The 21,636-nt window shown below is 44.2% G+C and overlaps 1 protein-coding gene and 1 pseudogene across 6 annotated transcripts; both read right to left on the bottom strand.

Moving 5' to 3' along the window:
* Positions 1–8,307: 8,307 nt before the first annotated feature.
* Positions 8,308–9,887, bottom strand: LOC126507966 (ubiquitin-conjugating enzyme E2 variant 1-like; annotated as a pseudogene).
* Positions 8,308–21,106, bottom strand: Tifa (TRAF interacting protein with forkhead associated domain). 6 transcript variants are annotated; one of them, XM_050158785.1, is made up of 3 exons: positions 20,984–21,106; positions 16,427–16,487; positions 8,308–10,496 (listed from the first exon to the last, which is right to left on the bottom strand). In XM_050158785.1, exon 3 carries the CDS (start codon positions 10,481–10,483, stop codon positions 9,926–9,928), a length of 558 nt encoding a protein of 185 aa, XP_050014742.1. In that variant the 5' UTR covers positions 10,484–10,496; positions 16,427–16,487; positions 20,984–21,106; the 3' UTR covers positions 8,308–9,925. The 6 variants fall into 6 exon arrangements, with proteins under 6 accessions (XP_050014742.1, XP_050014902.1, XP_050014610.1 ...); XM_050158945.1 differs by lacking the exon at positions 20,984–21,106 and adding an exon at positions 17,930–18,570; XM_050158653.1 differs by lacking the exon at positions 20,984–21,106 and adding an exon at positions 17,940–18,570.
* Between the last annotated feature and the right edge of the window lie 530 nt (positions 21,107–21,636).

The following is a 21,636-nucleotide window of genomic DNA, read 5'->3' as shown; positions in this document are numbered from 1 at the left end:
TAATCCCATAGTCGAGAATAAGACCACTACCCCAGGTTAAAGCTGAATTGGAAGCACACTTTAATTAAATACTGGTCAGGTGTGTGGGTTCTGGCCGGGTCCATACTCAGGTTCCTGGGGAAATGGCCCAGAATCACAGTGTGTAGAGGAATTGTGGGAAAACCCACAATTCATTGCATTTCCTATCCGGTCCAGTCAGGGCAAGCCTACCTCTAGGCATAGGTCCATCCTGTGAACCTCCCACCTCTATGAGATCAAGCACATCGGTGCAGATGGGCCAATCAAACTTGTTTAGGGGAACGAAAACCTGTGGCTTGTTGACTCCTGTAAACAATAGCCTCGGACATTTCAGGAACATTTTTGTTTCATGGGTCTCTTAGGCATAGTAATTAAAACTAAAAATGTAACTTTAGCTCTCACAATAGCCCACATCATGTTTCCTTTTCTAGAAACTGGGTCAACACTGTTTATGGATGCTCGGAAGTTTGGGGTTTGTTTTGTCTTATTTTCTTGGCTGAGGCTTTAGAGCGAGTTTTAGGCTAACCCAGTGATTGTTCTTGTAGAGGACTCTCTCCTGTAGAGTTCAGAATAGTGCGCTCCAGAGGCTAATCACAGTTTATCTCCAGCTATTTTTAGCCCATCACACAGCCACTCCTGGCTCCCATCTATGTTAAAAACCTAACCTCCTAATTACAGAGAAAACCTTTTGGCGTCTATTAAGAATACCTTATACCTGAGTTTCCCACCAACCCTAAGGGTATGAGTCATCAAACCGCATCCGAGGCTTCTAGCAGAGATTTTTCCACGCTGCTGTAACCACCCACCCTGTCCCACCACTGCCTTTGAAAAGCACCTTGATTTACGACTTCCCTTGTTGTGTTACTATAAAAGCGTCATGAGACTGCTTCCAAGTCGATACACGAAATTTGGGGTAATCTAAATCTATGTTTCCAGGCCTCGGTCACTCATAATTTGGCTTCAAAATAAAACTATTTTTTATCCCCTTTGAGTTGAGATTTTTTGTGTGTGTGTGTGTGCCCACATCTCTGAGTCAAACTGCTGTGCCCACCTACACAGGATCATCGCAGCTGGCCTTGCTGACTCCTGACTTCCTTCATGGGAGGAGGATCTTGGGACCCTCACCCAAATATCCATCCCTTCCTCGGGACCACTTGCATGCTTGGTTCAGTATGTGTGACTTCAGGGAGAGTCAGAGTACACAGGTGGGAAGGTCTAGGGGAAGAGGCTCCATCTGTGAGGCCAGAGGCCACCATCCACCCTGGGGGCCACAGCCCTTCCTTCTAGTGTGGCTCCTTTAAGGCCAGCCATGCTCCTGCCTGTAGCCCCTCACCCACTGCCCTGTCTGTAAACCTACTCAGCTGGTGAGAATGAACTCCATTGGAACCACACCTTGCTTTGTGGTTGGGACTTCAGGAAGAGGGGTGAATGTTATTTATGTCTTTTTGGGGGAAAGGAATTAACCTCAGAAGTTTTCTGTTTTACCATGATTTGGATGTTGGGGCAGTGACTTCACTGATAGCGGCGGCAAGGCTAAATACTCACCCTTGGTTCCTTGGTGGCCTTCCATCACGAAGAAAATGAACCGTGCAGCAGATCTGAAACCACTGTCCCCATTCACTTCCCCAGAGCTCGTGACCCTGAACCTAGCGATGCTTAGCAAGTGAGCTCCAGACAAAAGACTCTTCTCCCATAGAATAGCTGAATGATGAGTAGCTGGATTCTGGAGCAATGCAGACCAACGAGAAGCTCAGCGAATCCCAACCACGCTTTTCCACGCTCTCCTTAGTCACTGTCTGCAATGCGGAGTGATGATCTCAGTCACAGGCCGTGAAGTGGTAACCACACCTACTACACTAACAAGTAACCATCAAGGAACCGTATGACTACTAAGTGAAGAAAAATAAGACAAAAACAAAGGCGCCATTAGGTAACATCGAAAGGAGCAGCTGGTACCTGAAACCGAAACAGGAACGCTAGACCTTGCCTGTTAATCGGAGACCAAAACCGGAAAAATAAACCTTTGCGGTCAGACAGCTAAGAGTAAGTTCCTATTTGTCCTGTGCTGGATAAGGTTTCTGTTTGTAGTTGAAGAGTAAGTTCCTGGTTTTCCTGTGTTAAGTTCTTGCAAGTTAAGGTTTCTGTTGGTAATTAATAATAAATTCCAGCTAGTCAGCAATGGTGCACACCTTTCGTCCCAGCACTTGGGAGGCAAGGGCAGGAGAATATTATTTCTGAATTCAAGCCTGGACTGATTTACAAAGTGAATTCCAGGACAGCCAGGGATACACATGGGGGCCCTGTCTCCAAAAACCAAAAGCTAAAAACAAAACAAACAAAAAAAGAAAGAAAGAAAGAAAGAAAGAAAGAAAGAAAGAAAGAAAGAAAGAAAGAAAGAAGGTTCCTGTTTGTTAACTGCAAAATGTGTTTTTCAACCAACACTAAATTTGCAGACCCATTCACGTGAGCATGTCCTTACCCTCGTTCCTTCTCGTTCATCGTATTTTCCTGGCAATGTGTAACAGCCGACTCTCTTGCCCCTGTGAATACCTTATTTCTCCTATAAAAAAGATCTCAAGGGCCTGCTCTCTCAAATCCCGACTTACAGGTGAGACAGACAGCTGACCAGTCCCGGGTGCACCCCCAAAATACAGCTTGCTCTAATTGGGCATTCTTGGATTTGGTCTTTTCTCCTCGAGAGTCTCAGGTCTAACAGCTACGCAAACTATGAGCAGTAGTATCTCCTGACAGAAAGGCTCTGGCCAGTTGTCTTAACACATAAGATACTTTCTACATCTGCAAGTTATTTTTTAAGGTAATGCCCCAGTGGATACACCCCCAATCCTACACCCACTGAAACAACTACTTTTACTTGTTATGGAGTTTATACCTGTCAGTAAAGGTTCTGGATACAGAAATAAAATTTTCAAGAAAGTAGTTGTAGAAATTATATGCGGGAGGACCTAACTGACCTTCAGAAGTCGTCCTTTGACCTCCACCCATTCATGTGTGTAAGTCTTCATATAAATAAATCCAATTTTTTAAAAAAAGAAATGTAGCCTGGTTTTTGAGCCTGGAGAGATGACTCAGCAGTTTAGATGGGCTTGACTACTGCCTGCTTTTGCAGAGGAGCCAAATTTGGTTCCAAGCAGCTCACAACTGTCTGTACCTCTAGCACGTATCCACACACAGGCAAGTTTATACACATAATTTTTAAAATCATGTCATGTGAGTTTGCTTCTTCAGTGGATTGTATGGCTTGTCTTGAAGCTCCAGATCCAAGGAAAGAATGCTGTGACACTGGCACCAATTGGCATGACCTGTTACAAGCCGAATGCCAACTCCCAGAGGCAGAGCCCTGAAGACCTGTGTGGAAAGTTTTTACTTAGCTACACTGCTTGTTGCATCAAACACCGCTTTTCTTTTGTCCTCATTTCCAATCCACAGTGGTGTTTTTGTTGTAGCTGTTGTTTGAAAATGCTTCTTCCTTCCACATGGTCACGCACTGGGGTGGCTGTTTTAGACTGTGATTGTGTCACCTTTGAGAGTTGACTGGTGGAGGCTTGGACATCTCAGTCAACATAACTGTCTTCAACTCCACCAAAGACCCCAGAAGAATATAATATTACCTAAGTAAACTGGAAGTGAATTGTAAGCAACTTCCAAAACTCTAGAACTGACAGAGACAGTTCGCTGCCTGGACAGTCACCCAAAGTTCTTCTGTGACATTGGGGCATCCATCTTCAGCCTACAGGTCCATAGTATCTGGTGGACTTTTCCATGAAACAAGAAATTTGAAAGACTGTTTTGCCTGTGTTGGCAGTTTGTCAGTCACTTTTTTCTGTGTCCTGCAAAATATCATAAAGCAGGAACCCTGAAGAGCTGTCTTATCATCTTGAGGCAAGTTCAGCAGTCATTTTTCTGTGGATCCTGCATGTCCAGTTCATACAGCATATCATCAAGCAGTCCAATCAAGAACAATTTCTTACCCAAATGGCTAACCTTGTCACATTGAAGACAAATTTCATAATGAGTTTATTTAATGCCCATCAACCTCTCTGAAGTAATTGGTGCTGCCAGAAGCAGACATATCTCACTGCTGAGAAAAGTTTAAGTTTTTAAAATATTTTAAATACCATGTTCTGTAGGTCTTTGAAAGGTTTGAAGATTATTTATCTAACTGAAATATATCTCTGTGTATCTAGAAAACCTAACTAACATGATTATAAGTTTGACTTATTTATGTGACTATTCATCTGTAATTTTTAAGTGTATATTACATTTTTAAAATGAGTTGTGAAACTTAATACTTTAAATAAGAGTAGAAATATATATACACAGTATAACAAAATTGACCTTAAATTTGTATCAATAAAATACAAAAACAAAAAACCCCAAAATCATGTCACTAGACCAAGATCCATACCAATGCAAAGTATTCATCTCTTTATCATATCCCCTTATTTATTTTATTTTAGAAACTGACTGTGACCACCAGTCACTTACACTCACCCCCCCAAATGAAAACAAATATTTATAAACAATCATTTTGGAAATTTTGGTGTAGTTTTCTCCAAACTGCTTTCTGCTGTTTATTGGGTGAAGTATTTTTAGGGTTCACTGAGACCTTTTGGGAGTTCTGTTTCATCAAATCACATTAGCCTAGAAGAAATTTATGGGTTCTTGTCCTCTGTGGGAGCAGAATCTCTTTTCCAAAGTAACATATCCTTAGACTCAAATTTTGAAGTCAATATACCTTTAAAATATATGTTGGTTTAGTTCAGCACCCTGTGCAATGAAATGTCTCTCTGCATTTAGCTCATTCACAGTCAAAAAAATTCAAAGAAAACACAATAGTATACATAATCTGGACTCTCTGTATTTTCCATCTTTACATGGCTTTTTTTTTACTCTATTACTTTTTAATATTTAATTATCCTTACTCCTTTAATCTATGACATCCTGTATTCTTCTATCTCATAAGCCCATACACTATGCCCATGTACACTGTGACACATTTAGAGGTCTTTTCCATCTGGATATGCCTTTATTGCATATCTGTAATCATTTTCTGACCAGGAGCACCTTTTTTTTTTTTAATGCTAAGCAGATATGACTAGGACCAACTCTGCAGCCCTGCCTGTTTGTTTCAGGCAGTCCAACATGGCAGAGGCATGTTCACCACCTCTATGAGCAATGCACATCACCTCAGCTTCAGGGATGCAGTGGGTCTATGTCACCATTAAGCAATTTGTAACACACTGCTCACAGACACCTTTTAAGTGCAGGACCTCCGGAAAGAGCCAGAATCTCATGCTACCAGCATGAACCAGGAAGACGGCTCTTAAACCACTCAGTTTTTGTTACTAATGCTGAGTCAGGAAGTCTTCTCTTTAAGGAATCACACCTTTGCCTGATTTTCTCAGAGCCCACCTGAGAAAATGCTACCAAGAAGCCGCGCTTAAGTCTGTTCTTTTGTGTCTAGAATTCCTTCCCAAGTTCTCTCAGGTTTTATGTGGACATAGTCCTCCCACATTGACACCATCTATTGGTTCGGTTCCAGTTTCCAGCACACACAGAGGACTGTGGATCACTACTGTCTCGGTGAGTTTATCCACAAATAAATAAACCTCTGTCATACTCCATTCTGAATTATTGTGGAATGTTTTTGTATGCCAACATCTTGCTGAGGTTTCTCTGCCTTTTCCAGCATGTAGATCTCTATACACATTCTCTGGCTTCAAGGTGTTGCTGCGTTCCTTAGTTCATGGCCTCCTTCCTCCAAGTGCAAAACCCTTCACAGCAGGTCAAGTCCTTGTCACACTTGATCATTCTGATATCTTTTTTCTTACCCTCCTGCTTTGAAGGGCCCTGTTATTAAATGGTTCTGGAATAATCCAGGATGATCTCTTGTAATTCAAGGTCAGCCAGTGAGCAACCTTAATTCTACCCACATCATTCATTCGTCTTTGCTGTGTCATGACACACTCACAGGTTCTGGCAGTTAGCACACAGTCACCTGTCTGCCATGCTTTGCTTACCACAGTGGCCAGCAGCAAAGCTAGACAAGAAATGAAATAGTCAGCCTGACACATAGCACAGAGACAGAAAGCAGTGCCCATAGCAACAGGCCCTGGACTGGGATAGCAGCTAAGGTCCCGTTCCATAATCTAGGAGTGGCTGGCGATCTACATCAAGAGGCATAATGCGCATGACATGCACATGGCATCAGCTGGAAAATTTATTAGAAATCGTTTTGAAGGGTGGTTGTAGAAATATAATTACATTAAGCTAAGCACAGCGTTGCACACCTGTAAGCATCACATCCAGGTGGCGGATGCAGGAAGATTATGAGTTCAAGGTCAGTCTGAGCTTCAAAGTAGGAGATTGTCTCAAAAACAAAGAAACAAAAATAGGTATAGGGGCCTGGCGGTGGTGGCGCACGCCTTTAATCCCAGCCCTTGGGAGGCAGAGGCAGGTGGATCTCTGTGAGTTCAAGGCCTTCCTGGTCTACAAGAGCTAGTTCCAGGAGAGGTTCCAAAGCTACAGAGAAACCCTGTCTCGAAATACCCACCCAAAAATTATATGATGAGTTCCCCCCACCTCATCTGTTATAGCACAAAATTTCATATACCAAAGTAATTACACAGGAAACCTTACTTCCTGGTAACGTTAGAATTTATCTTAACTTGGTGGCTGTCATTCTCTTTAACATACCATTCACTAACATTTATCTTAATCAGATCAAAATGAGTTGAGTGAGAATCTCTTAAAGAAACACAACTTCTAAAAGTTGTAAAAGTTCAGACATATGTAAGCATTTATTGTAAATATTCACATATACTTAACTTCTACACAGCAGTCTAAGTATGAATGTTTTCCTTTAGGAAGTTTCAGAGAAGCAGCTAGGGGACTGAACTCTGACTTTATTATATGCAAAGAGGCTGTTAAAAGTTTTGATCTGTACAATTGAAAAAATATGTAAGATACATAAAATTCATTTTCAATTTTGTTTTTTGGGGGGGTTGTTTTTATTTATTTTTTTGTTGCTTTGTTTTGGAGACAGTATTTCTCTGTGTGTCTCTGACTGTCCTGGAACTCATTTTGTAGACCAGGATGGCCTCGAACTCATGGGGTTCTGTCTTCCTCTGCCTCCCAAGTAGAATCAAAGGCATGCACCATCACCACCCTGCCATTTTCAATTTTAGCAGAAAACATTTTTTTTTGCAACACAACGAATCGCCTTTATTTTGGTATACATCACATTTCAACATTTAGTGGTCTTGAACAGAGTGGGGACCATGGCAACGAGCTAGGAGACCAGGCTCATTGAAAACTCGTGACAGAGAGTTCCTCCAGGTCCCTGCAGAGGATCTGAATCTACAAGATCAAGGCCTGTGTTCCAGCTGTTCAGCTCTACCTCAGACCTGATGGGTGACCAGGGAGCCCTGTCCAAACCTCTTCAGTGTATAAAAGCAAAGTGATTATGAGAAAAGGAACCGACTCAGAACTCTATGTGCTTAGGACTCTCCACAATGGCCTTTCTCTAAGTGGAACCCCCAAGGCCCCTGAGCAGTGCTGGCAGGTTTGTCGCCCCATGACTGCTCTGTTCACCTTGAGCCCTGAGCTCAAAGTTCATCGGCTGATGGTGGCAGCAGGACCGAGAACCCAGCACTCCCTTCCCAGGGTGGTGGCAAGTGAACATGTGGTCCAGAGCTACGTGAGGGAGGCCAGGCTCTTCCAACCTCATCTGATGGCATCTGGCCACAGCAAGTGTTGGGTGGTGATGGGGAACAAGTGAGTTGAGGAGGAGGGGGAAAGTAGCATCCCTTGGTAAAGGTGGGGAGATGGAAGCCCTGAATTCCTCACTCATGGCCAATTTCAGAGGGAGGAGAGAGTTACAATCTAAGCTTTGGCCAAGAATGGCAGTGGAGGAATAGGGGAGACAAAGGCTTGGATGTGGCATCCCTTAAGACTTAAGAAAGCAGGGGTGCAATCAAAGCACCCCCAAGCCCCGTAGTGTAAATGGAGACCGCACGTTCATTTCCCCACCACCCAGACCTGAATAATCACACAGAAACTATATTCCAACACTGTTTGGCCAATGGCTCAGGCATATTTCTAGCTAGCTCTTACATCTTAAATTAATCTATTTCTATTATTTTATATTTTACCATGAGGCTTGTGGTTTACTGGTAAGGTTCTGGCATCTTTCTCCTTCAGCAGCTACTTGACATCTCTGACTCTGCCTTCTTTCTCCCTGCATTCAGTTTAGTTTTCCCACCCTGCCATAGGCCAAAGTAGCTTCTTTATTAACTAATGGTAATAAAACATACACATAACATACAGAGGAGAATCCCACATCATCTCCCTTTTTCTGTCTAAATAAAAATCAAGGTTTTATCTTTAACACAGCAGTAGTCCCATGGCTGCTACCTGAAGCCTTGCCATCTATTCTAAGGGTCAACACACAGCTGTGGCAGGAGGGTGGGGTGGGCAAAGTCAAACCCAGGTCACATGTCAGCAGTAGGCGATTGTATGACGTGTCTATTCACAGTTGTGTTAGCTGTGCCCACTGCTGCCAAAGGAAACTGATTTCAACACACCTTCTTGATCCCAGAAGTTCAACTAGGCAGCCAGTGGTTACACTCCACAGAAGATATTACAAAGCACAACTCAGGCATTTCAAACAGACAACAAGTCAGTACCAAAACAGTGTCTAAGAATGGATGAAGTCTCAGTGGAATTTCCTCTCCAGGACTGTGAGGTCTACAGAATGAATCTAGAAAATTTATCACTGTGGAAAATAAAGACTTAGGTTGGATTGGGAAGAAATGGCTGGGGCCTTAGTGGCTAATTGCTGTAACACTGTCCTTCTGGTGGCTGTGTCAACTTCATGTTCTCTTTTGACACTGACAAGAGCCGAAGCTCCTGTAGGGTAACTTCGAGGCTGTGGGAATCCTGCCACTTTGCCAGCACCGATGTGACCCGTGGATCCACCACGCCATTTGAACTACTCACGCCACTCAATGACTTTCGTTACAAATCATACAGATGGAAGTGCTTCTGGGTATTTAGGCCCACATCCTATTTTAAGGCTGTATATTCAGTTTTCATAAATTGTTCTTGGAGGCCCAGGTATCATCCCTGTCCATCTTGTAAATGTCAGGTCTTCATCGTCCTCTAGACCTCAGCTAACTGTGCTGTGCCTACTCCCTCCTGGCCTTCTTCCGGCTCTTCCAACAGTCGTAAATTTTGAGGGACTTTTACTCCCGAGACGGTGGTGGCTGCCACCTTCTGTGGCAAATAATTGTAATCTCAATGTTCTTTAAATGTTAATTGTAGGTCCTCCATACAGAAAAGCAACACTGACATCTTAGGAGTAGACTTTATAATTCCACAGAAAGAAAATCAAGGTGCTTTTCTCAAAACTTTCCATAATGAACCCACAGTGACTCAGAAGGGACTCGAGAACTCATTCCAGGATTCCAGCTCTGCAAGTAGGAACATGCCACAGGCACCAGCGAACAATCCGCCTGCGCTCTGAACCTGGAAGCTAAAGGCTGCTATGAAATGATGTGACCAAGCCAAGAGATGGCTGTTACCAAAACAAAGCATGGGCGAGCCATCAAGCAGGAAAAGGAGCAAGAATAACATTACACAGAAGACAGGTTTTATACACTAACCCTTACAGGAGTATACTTAATTCTCTGTAGGTCCAGAATGCAAAGAGCTGATGAAGTTGATGACAAACACAGTCCACAGACTTCCAAATGCTATTAGTAAACCCAAAGTCAGCATGCAGATATCTGTGCAACACTAGGCTCTAAACTCTTAAGAGGTAGAGTGTCTTTCAAGGGTCTACCCATGGGTCCTCATCCTTCATGAGTCTCCGCTTGGACTCTGTTCACACTTCATTCTCATCCATCTCTGTAGGAGAAGTCCTATGGGTGAAATAGGATGAATAGCCCCCATCCTCGGGTATCGGGCTCTGCATTGGACAGTTGTTTTCTTGTAAGAGTGGTCTCGGAGACAAGATAAACTGTGTCTCAAAAGATTCCACTGACTCCCCGTCTTCCTTCTCCAACAGGAGCTGATACTCTCCAAACCTAAGCATGCACTTGTAGGGCAAGTCCATCTTATTGAGGTAGCCAAGCTCCTGGTTGTCCACCATCAAACTGGTCTTCTTACTCATGTTTTTGATTTCAAATGAGAGAACAGAGCTGTTGAACTGTTTAAATGGCTGCAAAGCAAACTGCACTCGGGAAACCTGTTTGTCCTGAAAAGTGTAGCGACAGACATTGGAATTCCTTCCAAATCTCACCACTTCAACAGAAGGAAATTTCTCTTTGTTGCAAAACCTGATTGATTTAAATATTCCACTTTGCTGCTGGCTGGGATGATAAACAGTCATCTGGAGACAAGTTACGGTCTCTTCTGTGTCAGCATCTTCAAAGGACAACATGACGCTCTCTGGCCTGCAACAGTAGAAACACCAGGTTAGTTCAGCCCAGACTGCCCTAAGAGGATGCTCAAAATGTGGCCGGGGATTCTAAGCTAAGAAAACGATGTACAGAATACTAGACTAATCCCTCTTCTCTCTCTTTGTTTCATTTCTCCTCTGACCATTTTCATCATGCAGGTGATGATTATTAGCAGCGCAGTGATTCAGGGGAAGCCGAGGGAAGTCTCAACTCTTTTCTCATTTAAGTAGTGACACACGCCTAGAAACATGACGGATGTAGTTTAAAAATAAAATCAGGTGTGTCTTGGTGGCACACCCTTTTAATTCTTGAGATGTGGAGGCAGAAGGATCATGAGTTCAAGCTCAGCGTGGGCTACCTAGTGACACTGTACCAAAAACATTTGGTTTGAGTTTTTTTGTTTGTTTGTTTGTTTTTCGAGACAGGGTTTCTCTGTAGCTTTGGTGCCTGTCCCGGAACTAGCTCTTGTAGACCAGGCTGGCCTCAAACTCCCAGAGATCCACCTGCCTCTGCCTCCCAAGTGCTGGGATTAAAGGTGTGCGCCACCACCGCCCGGCTCTGAGGATCGATACACAGTGAAAACCTATACTCTATTAATTCTAGTATAACATGATTAATAAAAATTGTGAAACCTGTTTTAAATAAAAAAAACTTAAAGGTTATAAACAAGGAGCTGTAGAGATGGGGTAGCTGCCAAGGGCACTGGTTGTTCTTCCAGAGGAGCCTGGTTAGATGCCCAGCATCTATATGTGGCTCACAACCTTCTGTTACTCCAATTCCAGGGAATACAACGCCCTCTTCTGGCCTCCTTGGGCGCTGCATGCACATGGTGCACATATACACATATAAGCAAAAACACCCACATACACAAAAAATAAACATTTTAAATTATAATTATATAAATAAATCTTGCAACATTACCACCTTAAATAACGAAATGTTGAATTTCTAGTAGATTAATGATTAAAAAGTAAACACTTTGAATGATTGCTGTATTCTATAATTTAGACATCACATTTTTAGCAACTCGCAAGCTCAGTACCACGGCCTTCACTGCTACTGGGGTCACTTATGTCCATGGTGTTTTGTAAACATCTTGAAAAGTCTTCATTAATCACAGCGATTCCACCTAGCTCCTGTTGACATCCCTGGAACCAAGGCCTGAGGTGCCCCAACTAGACCTCACACTGCGTGGATCTACTACAGTGCTAGTGGGATGGGGTATTGTTTACAGGATTACAAGAGGACAGGAACATTCATTTCTTAAAATTTCCTAAAGCTTTTTTAATACAGAACTATCATTTAAAATAATATAACACTTTAAAACTATATACACATATGACTTAAAAGTTCAAGAAATAAAAAGCACTTAGAAACAAGGCTCTCATTCAATCCTAATCTTTTATTTTATTTTTTTTTTGTCTTAGAGAAAGCCACTACAAAGCAGCCTTTAACTCTGCATAGTATCCTCTATAACATAAGCATAATAATGTGAGCATGCACACACGTGTGTACATACCCATGTGCACATACACACACACACATACACACACAAATGCATGCAAGCACATGTTTCTCCACAGAGAATAAATTCTCTCATAACAATAGAAATACATTATATTTAGTTCTGGACCTTGATCGCTCCATGCCTTTGGATGACTTTTTGCCATAGCCACACAACTTCCACCAAGTGTGCTGACGACACCACTGTCAATAGTTGCAAGTGTTCACTGTGGCCTCCCTCTGAATGACTCTCACTTGTCCATGTGGTTGGTTTTTATTGCCTAGGTAGCAATAATCTTCAATGATGTTTTTACATTTTATCTATTTTTATTTTATGTGCATTGGTGTTTTGCCTGCATACATTTGTGTGAGGGTCAGATTCCTTGGAACTGGAGTTACAGCTTACATGGAGTAAGCTGCCATGAGGATGCTGGGAATTAAACTGGGGTCCTCTGGAAGATCAACCAGTGTTCTTAACCTCTGAGCCATCTCTCCAGTCTCCATCAATGAGACTTTATAAGTAAGTGAAATTTATAGTTGTTCTGGTCTTGTTTATAACAAAGCAAAAATCAGTATTTTTTTTTTTTGCTTTGTTTTGTTGTTGCTGGTTTTTTGAGACAGGGTTTCTCTGTAGCTTTGGAACCTGTCCTGGAACTCACTCTGTAGACAAGGCAGGCCTTGAACACACAGAGATCTGCCTGCCTCTGCCTTTGGAGTGCTGGGATTAAAGGCATGTGCCACCACCGCCCGGCTGATCAGTTAGTATTAAACTACTATCTTGGTCTCAAAACAATGCTGTTTTGAAAACTACTTTCACTACCCTTTGATCTTTGCCTTTTGCTGTGTTGCTTTTCTTAAGAGGGTCTGTGGTGGTTTCAATGAGAATAGACCCATAGACCCATAGACTCATATATGACAGTATTTGGTCCCAAGTAGGTGGAGTTGTTTAAGACTGATTAGGAGGTGTAGCCTTGTTAGAGGCGGCATAGAGATGGTGGCCTTTGGGGTTTCAAAGGTTCACATTATTCTGAGTTACTTCTCTCTGCATGGCGTTTGTGTTTCACTGTGAGTTCTCAGCCTACTGTTGTAGTGGCAAGCCTGCCTGGCAGCTGCCATCATCCTCACGGACTCTAACCCTCTGAAACTGTAATCCCCAAATAAACTCTTCTAACAGAAAGCCTTGGCCATGGTGGGCTTCACAACAAGAGAACACACCTAAGTCCGGGTCTCAGTATGTAGCCCCTCCCGACATTCCCATCATACCCAGTGCTGTCTACTTGGAAGACATCATTCTTCTCTGTTTTACAAAGTCAGGCTGCTAAAATCAAGCTTCGTTCATTTATTCCATAAATGACAGCCAAGCAAAATGTCTTTGGTAAACTTATAAATTAATCTTTCATTTTATATTCATATCTCTTAGACATTGTTGCAGGATACAGAACTTTGTAACAAAGAAAGAGATCCTTGTGTAAATTAAAAAACAAAAGCAGTGAGAGGAATCCTCAAAATCTTGGGCCAAGGATATAAAAATAATTAAAACTAAAGCAGGCAAGAATTAGCTAGCATGCAACGGGAAGAACTGATTAAACCGCTTCACGATATCTTTTGAATATTCTCCATTATGATAATAAAAGTCCCATTATTCGGGAAGCAGACAACATGCATGAGAATAATGGCACTAAGTTATGCAATGATGTAGTTAGCAATTGATAAAAAATTCACTGTTATGAATCTTATGTGATATCGAATTTCCACCTATATTCCTTGTTCACTTAAAATTTTTCTGCAATAAAACTGCATTGCACTTGCAAGTTAAAACGTCAAACTAAAATGAAGGACTTGGAAGACAGCTCGGCTGGTGAAGCACTTGCCTTGCCAATGTGAGGAGTGAGCCTAAGTCTCCAGGACTCATAAAAACCCGGAGTGTGTCCCAGTGCTGTAAGAGAGGGGGCAGCAGCATGCAGGCCCCTGGAGCTCACTGGCCAGCTAAGCCTAGCCTACTTTGCAAAAAGTGTGGGCCAATGAGAGGCCTTGTCTCAGAGAAGGCAGGAGCCGCCTGAGGAGTAACACCTGACCTGAGCCTCTGGTCTCCACATGCATGCAGGTACCTGTGCGTACAACACATATCACACACACACACATGCACACCACACACACACACATGCACACCACACACACATACACATGCACACCACACACACACACATGCACACACACACACATGCACACACACACACATGCACACACCACACACACACATGCACACACACACATGCACACACCACACACACACACCACACACACACACACACACACACACAGTGTTTTCTGATAAGAAGCAAAGAGTTAAGAAAAACAAAAAGAAGAGTAGAAACTATCTTTACTTTGTCCAGAGAATGCTTCAGCTCTAGCTCATCTGTGAGCTTTGATGATTATAAAAGAACTATGTTAAAAAACAGTAGTTTCCCAAATACAGTGTGTTGAGTGACCGCTAGATATTGTTCTGTATGCTTTAAATAACATGTCTGTCTTTTGAATGGATTCATTTGCCAAAAGCCTCTGCTGCAAATAGGCTCTCAGCCCCGGGACCCAGGGCAGACAGACATAGCTCTCACTGTAAGGGGAAAACTGGCATACTCTTAAGTCAGGGGCCCACAGGAGTCTTGGTGTGAATGCATTCTTAGGATGGACCTCTGAGTCCACAACTGTGATTCCTTCCAGCCAACGCCAAGGTAGAATGCTTACTGTTCCTTGTTCTCTATTGTTCCCAGTTGGTCCTTTAGAGAAGGCTCCCCTACTTGAGACTGCTGGCCCATTAACAATGACCAACACAAATAGAAACACTTAACAATGACGTCAACACAAATAGAAATACTTGTGGAAGCTGTGTCGAAGCTTACTTCCTGGCAGTTTTTTTTTTTTCTCAAGACAGGGTTACTTTGTGTAGCCCTGGCTGTACTGGAACTCACTCTGTAAACCAGGCTGGCGGTTCCCCCAGCCTCTGCCTCCAGAGTACTGGGATTAAAGGTGTGCGCCGTCACCAAGATGCTTTAAAAGCCAGCGCCATGTAGTTTTACCTTCCTTCATGCCTTGCCACAACATCAGCAGCCCCCTAAAGGAGTAGTTCAGGCTGAGTGCCAGAGAGAAGGGCCAAAGATGGACACATAAGGTATATTACTATCATATGGACAAGAGATCCATTTCCTGGGATTCGCGAGGCATTTGCTGCTGCCTCGTAGGGTCGCCTAAGATGACAAATGCAGTCACCTGTCTCAGGGCGCTGAATGACGACAAACTGACAAAGAACTTCTACTTATGATGTGCCTCTCACATGCTAGGCGGGGTGCTGAGTCCTGTACTGTACCATCTTAGCTTATCTTCAAAAGAGTCCTATAGATTGCCCTTTTACAGGTGAGGGAGATGGAGTTACCGAGAATTTAAAGAATGGGTTCTGGTCTAAAACAAGGAGTCAAAGCCCAGATGCAAACTCTAACGCACTGTCTCTTAGCCCTCCACAGACCGCTTCCCTTCCAGGGCTAACAGTTATACTTGGGAAACTAAAGAAGCTAAGAGAAGGGGGGCTCAGAAGTATGTATGCTCTTGCCAGCAAGGTACCAACTTAGACACCACTGTGAAGGGGGGAAAGCTGCTGGTGCTGCCTCATAGAACAACACAGTCCAAAGCATCAACTTCCCACGAATGCCAATCATCCTGACTCCTGCATATGAGACCATGAGCACAGGCCTACCATTCCCTGGCAGCTGAGCAGGTTGTTTGGGGAATCACAAAGGCCAATGAACAATCTAATCGGCTAATTTCCAGAGGCACAAGGTTTCTCTCCAAAAGCAGCTTGATCTCTCCAATCTCTAGTACTTCAGTCTTCAGTAGGAAGACAGAAATGAGTAATTAGAATAACAAATTTAAGAGGGATAGCAGTAAGCTCAAAAAAAAAAGTTTTGAACTACGCTAGTTTTCAATTACCAAATACACAGAAGGCCATCAGGCTATACAGGGTAACTGTGTTGTCTTAGAAAAGGCAAACCAAGCACCAACAAGAGAGACCCTTCTTACCTCACATTCTGCATCTTTGGAATCTGATACCACGTACACTCAGACCTATTCAAATAGTTAACGATATTTTTCTTTACCAAAACCACAAGTCATCTCTGTGGAATAAAGTAGAATTCGAGAGAGTAAAGTCTCATCAGCAATGCGTGCATTACCCTGTCCGTTACTGCTGTCTGACCTCACTAACTTGTAAAACACTAACGTCTGGCCGACAGCAAACTCTGTTAACAAAGAAACTATTCTATAACAAAGAGATACATGAAATAAAAAGCAAGTTCTGCCAACAGTCATGAGCCAAGGCTCCAGACTCAGGGCCAACCTTTTGCATGCTGGATCCCAAAAGGCACACTCACCTGAGAGCCTTCCAGTGACGGCAGTTAGCTAGATCAGGACTCCAGAGCCTTGTCTCTTCTCCTGAGGGGGAAAAGAAGAATGATACGTGTAGGTGTGTTGGGTGCAAAGTAACATCGACACCCCAACTAAACACACGGCACCTCCTCTCTGACCCCTGTGTCCTGTGAAACCGGTGAAGGGCTACCTGGCTCCGCTTTGGCTGGAGGCTGATATTGGTTTCAAATGCCACAAATAGGAAGATGGAGAGCGATGTTTTTCTAAAATGAGCCAGGAGGACAAACAGTTTAACAGAAAGTTTGCTCGGCTCCCCTGGGAGGTCACGTGCGATTAAGGTTTCTCACATTTTGAGAATTTGTTTTGTTTTGTTTAAAATAGTGCTGGCTGTAAAGAGAAGTTTCTCCTCCGAATGGTGAGCTAGGAAAACTACCCCTCGAGCACGTTCACCTTCACCTCCCCTGCTCCAGTTCTTAGCCTCTAATACAGAGTATGATTTCAAGATGGACATTTCTACTTTTAGCAAAAGCTGTTCTCCCTGACAAACACCCAAAACCGAGATGGTAGAAAGGGAAGAGAAACTTAGAAGAAACAAAAGGCAAAAAAACGATCCTCTTGCCCAACTCCCTCAGTTGCCATGGCCCCGCGGGGTGGTTTAGAAGACTTCTGTCCTCTAATTTTATGCCAAAGAAGACCTACTCTGCAGAGTCAGCAGCCTTTTTTGTTCCCAATCTTGTAGGGGGAGTGAGGAGAAGCAAAAGCAAGCACCAAGAGTGGAGAGCGGGAGGCGAGCACAGCGCTTCCCAGTGACCGCGAGTCTCTGTCCGGCTCTGCTCACCCGCCAGCTTCTACCCTCTTCCGACTCCCCTTCACCCCCCTTCCGTGGCTGCGGACCCCCTGCGGATCACCCCTCCCCCTCCAGCACCCGGAAGTTCTTTCTGAGCCGAAAGCCCGGGAAAATCCCTGACCAAGACGACAGCGGACTTTTCTGTAAATCTGGTTGCAGCTGGGAGGTGGGTCTGGACCAACCCTGTGCACCCCGGACCGGCTCTCCGGGGAGCCTTGGGCAGGTGGGAAAGTTTCCCTAGTTCAATGACAGCGCTAGGCGGCGGGGAACCAGGACGTTGGTTCCCGTGAGCCAGAATGCACAAACGACATTCTTTTTCTGGTTTCCGATTAGGTGAAAAGTTTACAAAGAACGGGAGAGAACAAAGACACACACACACCCGCCCTCCCAGTATTGTTCGTTCCTCCCTTATTTTGTAAAGATCACATACTAAATTTATACACCTGGGATCGAGCTGTCTATAATATTTTTAAACTTTTCCTTGTTCTGCAGTGCACATCTGCCTGTAAATCAAGCCATGGAGGGGCGGCAGATGATGACCCCCCTGAAAACTTTTTGACAAAACTGCCCTCTTGGAGGGGGAAAAAAAAAGAGAAAAGAAAAAAAAAAGAAAGAAAGAAAAAGAAAGTGACAATCCTCACCCTCACCCCAGACTGCTGACCTACAGGTACCTGGGGACTTGAGGGTTCGTGAGCCTTGCTGAGCCTCTGATGAAAATGGCAGGACGTGGCCTCGTGAGGGACCGTCCCTGCCACGGCAGTACGAGCTCGCCGAACCCGCCAGTCGCCGATCCTCCGGCGCCACGGAACCTCCCACGCGCGCGCCAAGAGCGGCCTCGTGCGGGTGACTTCGCAAAGTCCTCGGCCGGCAGGAAGCCCGCAGAGCCAGCCAGGAGGTCACCACCGTCCTCCCGGCCCTTTCTCACAGGAAGCCCTGCCCTCCGAGGTCTCCTGACCCGGTTTGGGGAGCCGGGCACCCGGGCTGACCGTGCCTTCTCCAACGAGAGGCTGCTCTAGACTACGTGTGACCCGGGAGCTAGGCTTCGACAAGAAGGGAACTGGAGCCCGTCCAGGTGAAGGGCGGCCGTGGGGGTGGTGGAGGAATAGTTGAGGATGTGCGCCCGCTCTCCGGGATGGGGACCGTGACTACTCTCTGCTGATGCTGAACCCGGGGCGGGGCGAGGGGAGTAAATAAGAGTCCAGCCTCAGCAAAACAGGATTAAAACCTGCCTCCGGATGTTGCCACCCTGTACACACAGCAGTCCAGAAGCTTCCTCACCTGTTACTTCCAGCCGACCCTCCCTTCTTCGCCCAACACAGTCCTGAATGGTGGGGTGGGGAGCAACCTTGGTGGTGGTGGGGGGGGGGTCCTTCAGAGCACAGTGAATACTCGAACACTGATTTCGGAAGTTCAAGGAGATTGGATTGGGAAAACAGAAGGCGAGAGTCTGGAGGTGGATGGGAGTGGGATTCTGTATAGGGAGAAAGGAGATGAAGAACGGAAGGAGAACAAACCAGAGCGACTGGAGATGTAGCAGAGGATGTACAACCGTCCTCCGGGCTTGGGAACCCACGTACCAATTCTTCTCGTCATTTATTTTTCTGAAGCTATTATTTGTCTGGACTCTGTCCTTAATTTCAGCGGAGCTATCTATTTGTCGGTCTTTTTCTTTGGCAATTAAAATGATGAGGACTTTGTGGTTTCTGCTTTGTTGGCAGTTTACCTGGAGGGCTTTTTTTTTTTTTCCAATTTCAGTTGGGAACCCAAGGGTGGACCAGGAAGTCTGCTTTTAAGTAAAGCATATTCCGGTAAAGGCTGTGATTTCGTTTGTTAATGATCAACATTTATTATTTCTAGAGACAACCACAGTATCTTCTTTCAGTTGGGCAGCATCAAAGCAGGTGGAAGATAAGACATTGCCAATTTGATTGTGCCGAATAAACTCATGCATAAAATAATGCAAAAATTGGGGTTTCTGCTCTCTAATCTTTTGGTTGATACTGGTTTTATTTTTTAGACAAGGCTTTGTCATGTAGCTCAGGCTAGCTTCCATCTCAAGATCCTCCTGCCCCAGCTTTCCTGAGTGCCGGCATTATGGGCCTACTCATTATACCAAACTCCTTAATCTTTAAGGTTAAGTCAAAGAAAATGTAGGGAAAAAAATAGGTAGAGTAAGGAGGAGTGGTAAATCAGTGAATTTGGTCAAAGTGCATTATATACAAGTATGGAAACCTTTGCTTAATTCCATTAATATAGGAATAGGGGCTGTTAACACTAATAAGGAAAATGTAGGCAAAAATCAGGATACTAGAGAGCGAATGTTCTCTTAGCTTCCCTGCATTGACTGAATTGGTTGATCCAGAACAGGACTTTAAATAAGCAAGTAGTTTAAAATGAGAATTTAAACTCTGGGGCCGGGTGGTGGTGGCGCACACCTTTAATCCCAGCACTCAGGAGGCAGAGGCAGGCGGATCTCTGTGAGTTCGAGACCAGCCTGGTCTTCTACAGAGCTAGTTCCAGGACAGGCTCCAAAGCCACAGAGAAACTCTGTCTTGAAAAACCAAAAAAAAAAAAAAAAAAAAAAAATTAAGCTCTGTCACAGTTGCTTCCCTTGACAACTGGTCAAAAATATTGGATCCCAGAACTGGAAATGAACTTGTGAGCAACAAGAATCAGCTAAGAGTGTGCACCTGGGAGCTTCTGTTGCCTCGGGGCCTGAGGGATAGGTAGTTGGCTGCGGTTACTGACCTGGGCTTATCACCTTCCAGACAGTTACAACTCGGTCATTGCAGTAATCTTGGCCCTCCCAGGCTTCTTGACAAGTGACAGAAGGCCCAGGAGTCTAAAACCTTGTCTCGGACAAGGGCCCAAAAGGAACGTGCTCACTTGTGTCTGTGATTTCAGTTTGTTGAGTCTCCTGAAGATCCCCAGAGGACACACACAAAATAAGTGACCTCAAATCACTCAGTCCCTGAATTAGTCAGCCTCTTCTAATTGTGCCTTATTGCTGTTCCTTCATATAAGACCATTAAAAGCAGTTTTTTTAATGAGATTATTTCAGAAAGTTGCTTCAGATTTTGCTTCATCTTTATTCAGGTTTTTTTTTCTGTTTTTTGTTTTGTTTTGTTTTGTTTTGAGACAGGATTTCTTTGTAGCTTTGGGGCCTGTCCTGAAATTTGCTCTGTAGACCAGGCTGGCCTCGAACTCAAGGACATCTGTCTGCCTCTGCACCCTAAGTGCCTGGTGCAAAGTTAAATCTTAAGCAAAGTCGTGTTAGTCAGCTTGGAGACATGCACAGCCCACTGTGTTGCCCTTACACATCTACCAAGAAGGAAGAGAAGAAAGAGCGTGGTCACAGCATATTGCATGAAATTCTCAAAAACATATATTTTTTAATCTGCTAAGAACATGATTGCCAGAACTCATGTTTCATTTCTTCTTCCTCCTCCTTCTTCCTCCACCTCCTTCTCCTCCCCTCACTTTTTCTTCTTCTGCTGCACCCTTAAAGGGAATGAAGGGTCTCCCTGTACAGCCCAGCTTGGCCCCAGATTCCTGCCATCGTCTCTCCTCAGTGCTAGGATTACAGGTGTGCACCACCATGGCCAGTTCTGTGGTTTCCGCTTTACTGTGGTTGTCACGTGAGCAAACCCTTCTTTGGGGCCCTTGTGAGCCTAGCTTTTAACGGCTGAGCCCTCTCTTCATCCCACAAACTCACCTCAAGGAATGAGACTTCTGATATTCAGAGATGTTCGTGGCTGCCAGGGTCTTCGACATCAGAGACCAAACTCCTTTCTTGAGACCTTACCGAAGGCCTCAGCCGACTTGCACACTTAGTTAGCCTCCCTTGACTGAGCCAAAGGCATTGAGTGACGTGGGGTTCATAGGAAGAACACTGAAACTGAGCTGAGCTCTTTAGGGAAGTGGCTACTCCAAGAGCCAGGCCGGAATCATTTACTAAGCCAAAACCAAAGCAAGCAGTATCCTGTATGTTCTTAATACGAAAGGAAGGGGTGTCCCCCCCGTCGTAATGTGACTTAGTATTTAGTTTGAAAATAACATCAAACGCCCACAAACCAGCAAATGTCTATCAATCCTTCAACAATTTGAAATGCAAAATTTCTATTCCTGTTTTAAAATTAAATAAAATTTTGTCAAGGCTAGTCAGTTAATGTCTCATTGTTACGGTCTGCCCATCATCACTGCCAACCCCCATGATATAGGTTCCGTATAATTCCTAGTTATCCTTAGCTTTTTGGCGCATTAGCCAGGTGGTTCTGTTCTTAGAGTCGAGAATATGAGAAAAGGGGTGGTGGAATCTCCCTCTGTGGCTAAGGAAAACCGCTGAGGCTAGATGTGTGTTGGGGAGTC

The sequence above is a fragment of the Alexandromys fortis genome, unplaced genomic scaffold, assembly GCF_014885135.2.
Source record: "Alexandromys fortis isolate MF-2015 unplaced genomic scaffold, M_Fortis_MF-2015_v1.1 scaffold_19, whole genome shotgun sequence".
NCBI classification, from domain to species: Eukaryota; Metazoa; Chordata; class Mammalia; order Rodentia; family Cricetidae; genus Alexandromys; species Alexandromys fortis.
The sequence above is the reverse complement of the archived record's forward strand: the minus strand, read 5'-3'. Positions and strand labels throughout refer to the sequence as shown.

Excerpts from the sequence above, each read along its gene's own strand:
- Tifa (XM_050158785.1), bottom strand. The coding sequence starts at position 10,483 with ATGTTGTCCTTTGAAGATGCTGACACAGAAGAGACCGTAACTTGTCTC.